This window comes from Pygocentrus nattereri, chromosome 30 (genome assembly GCF_015220715.1).
Source record: "Pygocentrus nattereri isolate fPygNat1 chromosome 30, fPygNat1.pri, whole genome shotgun sequence".
In the NCBI taxonomy this organism is placed as follows: domain Eukaryota; kingdom Metazoa; phylum Chordata; class Actinopteri; order Characiformes; family Serrasalmidae; genus Pygocentrus; species Pygocentrus nattereri.
Window position 1 is genome coordinate 18,875,388 of NC_051240.1, and position 8,889 is coordinate 18,884,276.

The 8,889-nt window shown below is 41.3% G+C and overlaps 1 protein-coding gene across 3 annotated transcripts in view; it reads left to right on the forward strand.

The window, feature by feature from the left end:
* The window catches only part of adam23a (ADAM metallopeptidase domain 23a), a 32,145-nt gene extending 23,619 nt beyond the window's left edge, over nt 1-8,526 (forward strand). Inside the window, exons 25-27 of one of the 3 annotated variants that reach the window (XR_001859170.2) lie at nt 2,159-2,249; nt 4,516-4,708; nt 7,013-8,526. Coding sequence is in view for 2 of the 3 variants with exons in the window: in XM_017724554.2 (XP_017580043.1) it covers nt 2,159-2,249; nt 7,013-7,058 (137 nt within the window). In the remaining variant the exon portion in view is untranslated. The remainder of the gene's footprint in view (nt 1-2,158; nt 2,250-4,515; nt 4,709-7,012) is intronic. The other 2 variants (XM_017724554.2, XM_017724556.2) reach the window with 2 other exon arrangements.
* Nucleotides 8,527-8,889: the final 363 nt, after the last annotated feature.

Consider the following 8,889-nt stretch of genomic DNA (forward strand, 5'->3'; position numbering starts at 1 on the left):
GCACTTATAACAGAAGCTTGCTTTCATTTTTTTTCAAAGAAATCTTCGGGATATTTTTTCACATCGCCAGAGTTCAGTCTTAGAAGTTGGTTACGTTTTCTCATCCCAGTTTCTAATGTGCAAGGCAGCTAAGGTGAGTTTGGGTAGTTATACATGTGAATGCCTGTGTCTCTTTAAAGGGGAACATGATGTCAGTGAGATCTTTGGGAACAGCTTTTGTTGGAAGGACACAGTCTTAGCTGGTTGGTTTGAGTGGAGAAGACTAGAAGGCCAGATCCACTTTAACGAACAGAGATAGGACTGAGAGTGGACTGAGGCACAAGGAGAAGACGCGGTGGTGGTGGATATGAAAAGTTAATCAGATCAAATGGAGGACAGGGATGAAAATTCATGGGGTGTTGGATCAGAAGGAGGAGGTGGTTCAGGCATGGTCCTCTTCTCAAACTTCAGTTATTTCTGAACTGCAATTAAATTCCACTTAAATGATTTTATTCATCAACCAATGTTTTTCATCAAACATCTTTTTGATAAACATTCCATAATACACCATTCTTATCCTGTGTAGTGCTGATATAGCAAGATGTTCCGGATGTTACGGGAACAGTACCCTCTCATTTCTCAAATCAGTTTGCTCTTTTGTTTCTCGTGCATTCTTGTGTGGGCCTTGTGGAGCTTAGTGCTAAATTCTGTCAACAACATGAATGGGTGACTCTTGCATGCAGATGAAACTGTTTAAGGTAATGAAAGTAGGAAGGAAGAATGCAGTAAGGAGAATAAAACGAAAGCCTTGTACTTGTACAATACTGAAAAGTCAGAGACCACCCTTCATTCACCAAGTCCAGTGAAAACAGCATTTAAGTACAGTTTATTCATTAGATAAGACAATCCACTTCCATAAGAAAGGAGAATGTCAAAGCAAAATAAGTGACAAAACCACAGTTACCAAAAATTATTGAAACATGTTGAGAAAAAGGGAAGTTCAACCGTCCAGGAGCCTGTAGACCACCAAAGCCATCACCATCAGATAACCAGCTCTTAAAGGTTTTTATCTTTGAGAGAGGGGAGAAAACCAAGCTCCAATTTTGCTTCAAATCTGAAAAAATCCACAGGTGTTACTATCCGTCCTTCCACTGTGAGAAGACCACTCAGTGCTATGGGTCTGAAAGGATGTGTAGCTGTCAAGAAGCCCTTACTGAGAAATGGAAACGGACAAAAACTAAGATAATGTGAAAATCAAACAAAGAAGCTGCTGGTCTTCTCAGAACAATGGACTGACCACCCCAGGTCCAGACCTCAAGACCTTTCATCTTTTGCAGATGCTATATCACAGCCTGTGAGGTTAGTCCGAGGTGCCATCACTGCTAGTTTGGGGCAGTTGTGGGCTGGACGTTAGGGAACCAGCCAGTTTAATCCCCTGAGCCAGCAGTAAGTGACTGTAAATCCTTTGAGCAAGACCCCCAACTGCTTCCTGAGGACCGTGGATAGGGCTGCCCACCCTAGTGTGTGTTCACTGGTAAATGTGGTGTTTCCCTGCATGTATGGGTTACATTGCGGAGGTGAAATTTCCCTGTTGTGGGTCTAATAAGGGTCACTTAACCTTAATCAATATCACTGAATGTGGGATTTTTTTGGATTATGAGATACAGAACATTGAACCAACTTCTGCGACTGAACTTTGTACGTGTGGAAAAATATCCCTGGCACATTTCGTTGAAAAGCTTATAGGAAGCTGAAAAAGGACTGCCTTTTTTTGACCATTTGTTTTGTTTGGAAATTGAATAAATGAAGGGTGGTCTCTGACCTGTTCCTGCTACTGTATGTGCATTTCAGTGTGGGTATGTGTTGAAATGACTGTTAGTGGACATCAACCACGCTCTACAGATATGGCAAATAGACATTAGGTTAAAAAACACACTGGGGAATTCCTTTCATTGAGCTCTCATGGCTTCATACGCACTCTCAGTTTTGTACCACTTCCGAGCCTCATTCAGGAAGCACTGACGTACATAACAAGCCATTGCTGCAGCAGCCGTGCAAACCAAGCAGCCGAAGGAGGATCCTACAGCTTCTTGCATTTCATATGTACAAGCCTTGCGTGCTGTGTGTCCTGCCCTACACAGCTTACGTCATGTCTCTCTCCCATCATGCCCCTCTGCAGGTCCTAGCGCCACCAACCTTATCATAGGCTCCATCGCGGGGGCCATCCTGATGGCAGCCATAGTGCTGGGGGGGACGGGATGGGGATTTAAGTAAGAGCCACACCGCATGCTTCTTACTGCCTGCCTGCCTGGAACAGGCTAACATATACACACACACACACATGTATACACACAGCCAAAGCACATACACACACACACACACCCCCACACACACCTACACACACACACATTAGGGCCTGAGCTTCTGCTACAGACAGATTTTTTCCTATTACAATTATAGTATTTGGACCCAACTTAGGAAGATGTGGGCAAAAGCATTTGCCTTCATATCCTAAAAAAAAATTATATTTAATTCGTAGTGAAGTTGCTATGAGTTTTGGGACCAACAATCATTTTAGTGACTGTAACCTATGGATGGGCAATATGGCAATAATATCCTACTGAGTTACGTAAGGCATTTCCATGATACACAATATCAGAAACTATGAATACAACTTTTATTCACCATCACCCATTCTGTACTGCACTAAAACCAGTTAAACAGAGCTAATTATGTTACCTCTGTGAAGAAACGTGGGTAACGCTTTATTTGGATGGTCCACTGTAGATGCTTTGTAATTGGACCGTATATCTTTAAGTGACATTCAACTAAATATCCATTAAATGCACCTGAACTTCAAGTTCAGTGTAGAAGAGTTTATTGAATCAATTCCTCACCCTAACCCTAACCTCACGGCAAAACCTACATCTACTCCTAACCTTAACCCTTACCATAATGTTGTTGATAATCGACTGAACATCACCAGAAGGTTTGTTAATGATTTAAGCGTCTGTAGAGCATCTACAGGGGACCATCCACATAAAGTGTGACCGAAACATGCAGTTGGTCACTGTTCTTTAACTAATGATATCCACAGTGCTCAGAAAAGCATATTGTGTATAAAGATAATAAAATATACAATTTCACAATAAACAAAAAAGTGTCATATTGCCCACTTCTACAGAAACAATGAAGATATCACAAAAAGCTTTGTTTGTCAAAATAAAACGCATAATTAAGTTTGTATTTAGATTCATTATGAAAGGCCTCTTATTAGGGTTGGGCAATATGATAATAATTATAGTTATCCTAAAAATGAGCATGCTGTGGATATAAAAAGCTCTGACCAACTGCATGTTTAATTGAAAAGAGGCATAATTAGACCTGTTTAAACAAATTTAGTGCATGAATAAATAGAAAAAGCATTGTATTCATAGTTTTTGAGCAGTAGTTTCCTGCTCCAGCTCAGACCTCAGAAAAATGAAATACTGTGTTGCATAGAGAAAACGTCTTCACATATTATGGTGCTATATTTTTGCTATATGGCCCACCCTTCTAATGAAGTCAAGGCATTATATAGCATATAAAGTTTACTTTATATGACTTTTTAAAAAATTTCCATCAAAACTTTTGCATAATCCTGATATTCATCATAAAATAATACAAAAATGTTAATTAATTTCTAGAATCAATCGCTACATAACTGATGATTTATATACAGTTCATTTCTATTCATACTTTATTGTCTTCCACGAATCATTTAAGATTGGACCCTCAGATAGTCTGTAGCAGAACCTCTAAAAGACTGGCCCGACGCTTGAGATGCATGCGTGCAAAATGATTAAGATAACAGTTATGGATTGATTTGCCATATGATGCTATCAAAAAAGAAGTAAGAACCTATTTGAGTAATTGTACTCACTAGCATGAACCAAATGTGTAAAGTAAACTAATTTAACCTGTAATATCTGAACAGAAAATGTCTGCCTTCGAAAGAAGTGTGCATTTGTTCTAGCAGTTGCACCAGATGCTAAAAACAGGTTGTTAATGCTTAAAGCAGTGGGTTTTGACTTTTTAACTTTGCTCTTTTAAGATGTATTAAATGAGAGTTGATTTTTAAAGCCGTAGAATGTGTTCAGAGGCTAAATATGTGAGAAACAAGAAGTACAGCAGGGGTTTCTCTAGCTAGCTAGCCAGCTAGCCAGCTAGCCTTGGCCATTGGATATTGGTCTTAGGGAGATTTAGCTCACTTCAGCATGCTGGTCTGCACATAGCATCTTGACTGAGGCCACTGAGGGTTTGTGCATGTGGACTGGCACCAATAAAGCAGAGCTAAAACAAGATGCTAGCTACCAAGAGCACTGCACCAAGGCTGAGCTCACCTCATTGGGCGGGAGGGGGAAGGTTTTCTTGGGTTTTAGGGGTGTGGGTTGTTTTTTTTTTTTTCTCAAATTTTGAAGGGGAGGGGATGACGACTTTCTTACTCGCTCTCCTCGCCGTGATCTCTCTCTCAATCCCCCCTCCGTTGTCTGAAAGGGTGAGAGTATGAGCGAAGAGGGGTGGAGGTTGTGTTGTAGGCAGCCTTTGTACCATGGCTGGCTGCCACGCCCTCTTTACCTCCCGGAAGGCCCTGGGGCCCCCAGAAAACCTAGAACAGAGCAAGACCCCTCACCCCCCACCCGGACTCGCCCGACACTGCTGCCTTTACTGCCTGCTTCACTGAGACCTGGTACAGACACACTGCGCTGCACTGCACCGCACCTGCATGCTCCCCCACCCCAAACCCCCTCCCACACACACACACTCAGCGATAAGTGGCGTCTCCCGCCTAACCTCTCTATGGACAGGTGCATGTTAAACTGCTGGGATGCCCCACATCAAGCCACACTACGGGGAGATTGTGTCAAACCCCATCCCCCTGTCGTTGTCGTTCTTGTTGCCTTTCTTGTCGTTCCTGGTGGTATCGTCGTCGTTCGTGTTTGTGGGTGTGACATCCTGTTCAATCCTCAGTGTTGTAGACTGTTTATTCCCTTTTTTTGTGTTGGTGTTCTCTCCCAGGAGGTAATATTGTTTTTCCATATCTTTCCGTGTCTTTCTAACACTCACTCACCTGCACCGAGTGGAGGGACGCTTCTACGTCCGCTCCTCTTGCGAAGGGGAACTGCTTTTATCCTAGGCAACCCAACAACGTTGTTAGAGTATTACGCTTAAATAAAGTTGTGAAAGCTTGTGAACAGTGATGTGTTGACTCCTTTGAATCAGGATTGAGACTTAAGCACTATTTGACTTGGATTAGATTTACCACAGGAAGCTTCCAGGGGATCTAACAGGCTGATTCATAATGGATAAAATATCCAGTCCAGGGAGCCCATAATGAAAAATAATAGCTGTATTTTTCAACAGGTGCCACACTCACTAGACGTATCTGGGCCTTTTCTGAAAGGAACCATAAGTCCTGCGCTCTTCTTCGAAGTCCACACTTTGGTGACGTCACTGATGTGTGAACATGGAAGGAGGAGACTTTGAGGGTGCTAGGTTTGAAAGTGTGCATTAGGGGTGCGTTACATAGGCTATATGTGTGCTGTACCCAGCAAAATGATCAGTCATACTCATTTCTAATTTGCTTGTCTAGTTTGTCTAATTTGCTTATTCATTTCAACATATCGCTGCTGTCGGAACAAAACCCCTTCAACTTTACAGGTGAAGAAAACAACATCACTTTTAATGTAAGTCAGTGGAACCAGACTTTTTTCCAAGCCATTTTGGGCCGTTTCTTTTGGTTCATTCATCAGGAAATTTACACACAATGTAAAGAGCAACATGCATTTTCAGATCGTCAAAAACCAGAAAACGACAAAAATAGAGATACAAGGTTTTGTTCCAACAGCAGCGATATATATTTCATGCATACTGCATCTCAAATCAAATCAAATCTAATTTATTTGTAGCGCTTTTTACAACGGATGTTGCCTCAAAGCAGCTTTACAGAATTCCACTAAAGACAAAGTTTTGACATGAGTGTAAAACCCCCAGGTGAGCAAGCCGGGGGCAACAATGGCAAGGAGAACCTCCCTCAGAGCTGAGGAAGAAACCTGGGGAGGGTCCAAGGCTCACAAGCAGGGACCCATCCTCCACTGGTCAAACTACCTACAAATTACTGACAAAAAAAATGGCAAACTAAATTGATAAACAAATACATTTTAGCTTAAATATTTTCTTTAATGCTTGGTCAACTGTAAACCAACCCCTGCACCCTGATTGGTCCTAGCCTGTATCTCTGGGTATCTGCATTAATGAAGTTAACAAAAGCCAAACTATTTGCCCAAAAACTGCAAAATGAGACGGGACAGCCTTGCGATGCTATCCTTGTGAAGGCTGATTTTGTACGATCCTTCGAGTGCGTCTGTACCCTCTTTTTCTGAGAATTCAAAGAAATCGGTGTCATTTGAAAACAAAATAGATAACGTAGACATGATTTAAGACGTATTGTAAAAAAAGAATTCAACTATAAACCATTACAAGAATTTAATAGCAGCATTGGGTACACTACCTGCTATTTACAGTGCTTCCATTAGTAAGCCATGAAGTGTTGACACGGCCTACTTAAGCCATCTCAGTTCATGCTCTCATAACTTGGCTGCGACCTTGACTTTAAGGCTCAACCATTAACAAAAGGAAGACTACTAATGCTGAGGGATTTGTGGTTTAACCAGTTGCAGCCATTCATTCAAGAATTTTTACTGTCACACTGGTAAAATCTATGAACATTGCAGATTCTTACAGGATTGAATTATAAGTTTTTCTGTTAATCATTTAAAATTACAGTATCTTTCTGGGTAAATCTGATTTAGCTCAAACAGGGCTTTATACAAGTAACTGGTGATTTGCTTTTATATATGGTGGTTGCTGGGTTGCCTGGGTTCAGCCGTTCAGTGTCCCAAGAGGGCAGTGATGGTGTATGTTAATGGTTCTGGCATTGCCTGCACTAACTTCCATATCTTCTGCCCTCCCTGCATTTGCCCACGCCACCAAGAAATGTCAAGAAAAGACGATACGATGCCAATGCCAGCGCTATCTAGAAGAGGACTCGAGACTGCGGCCTTGCCTAGTGTCTCATGGGTTTTGACAGCAAGCTACCTGCTGGACTGTACCCTCTCCTGCTGCTAACAGCCAGTTAGCATTACTTGAAAAAAGAGAAAAGGAAATTAAGGAAGAGGCAAAGAACAATAGATCATTTTCCACCTAAAGTCATGCACCCGACGCCTGCCCAAGACCCTTAGTCTCATACACGATCTTTGACCCATCACCTCAATGACCAGCCATGGATACTGCTTTCCCACTCCGATCATCCTGACCTTCCCGTTTTTAAACTTGGCATGATCAGCCCTGGCTGTAGCACTTGCATGGCAAAGGAGGGTCACCAACTCAACGCAAAAAGCTAAAAATGAAGAACGTAATTCTATAAATAGATCTAAAGAAGAGCAAACTAGAGATGAACCTGCATTGAATACGCTGCATCGATCAAAGAACCAATGACAGGTGGGACTCCCCTCTAGTGGTCTCAAGGCCTGAATGGGCCTCCGCTGCCTGACCTCACGGAAAAGACTCATGCTGTATTGAGACAAAAGACGAGACTTTGATCTCCTTGTCTCAGCTTCATTTTACATGGACGTAGATTTAAACTGCTTTTTCTTTCCAGTTTTAGCATGTTGTATTGCAGGAATTTTCTGCCATATTAATGATAAAAGAGGAAACCAAACAAAGTCAGAATCCACCAATGTGGCCAGCGAGTACACTAAACTCTGGCGTAGTCGACACACAGATAAACATGCACGCACACACACACACACACATACATGCACACATACACACAATTATATATGCCTGGTTATGTCAATAACTGCTCCCCTTATAATGTCTTATACTGGCTGGGTCTAGTGGCCCTGTAGGACCACCCTGTGCGGAATGTTCTTTCAGCTAAACCGAGAGCTGCATGATGTAATTGCACTGGGGGCGGAGCCCACTCAGCCTGCCGCGCTTCTTAAGGTAACTGCATGTCAAAGGAAAAAAAACAGTTAACTTTTACTTACTATGCAAAGGGGAAACATCGCACAGACCCTATGGATCGGTAACCATAGAGAAATGATAACAACTGCACAGTTGACTCTATCATGCTACCATTAGGCAGTCTTTTATATGCTTGGCCATGACTATGTTGGTCTTTTGAATAAACTTCTAAATACTTAAGAATGAATGTTTCAAGGAAAACTTCTAAAATGTAATATTTGTTGCCATAGTCATATTTATGGGACAGCAAAAATACAGTGAGTAATCGGTAGTAGACTATCGAGTGGACTGGCCCGGTGTCCTAGAGGGAAGGGGGTTTATTTTGGGATTAACAAATAGGGGAAGATTTCAGGGGATTTTCTCCACTGGCAAAGGCCACTTGATGTCCATTCTCATCTCCACAAGCCCACCCCTTTTACATTCATCTCATGTTCCCATGGAAATATTTACAAAACAATAAAGAGGTTGACAAAAAACTGAGTCTTTTTTTTTCATCTTTGTTGGAGCATTACTAAAACAATAATATAATAATAATAATAATAATAATAATACGAGCAAATACATCATTAAAAATGGTACTATATATATTACAATTCAATAAATATTAATTAACATATATTTTTCTATATAGTCTACAGTCAGCACCATAATTATTGGTATGCTTGGTAAAGACAAACAGTCATGAAAAATGTCTGTGATAAACTGTTACACTCAAAATATGACAAAAATCTAACTTTTAATTTAAGTAAATTTATGAAGAAAACAAACAAACAAAAAAACCCTGCATTTAGTCCCACCCTTTGCCAGCATAACTACAGAACTGAACAGCAATGAGTCTTCTCT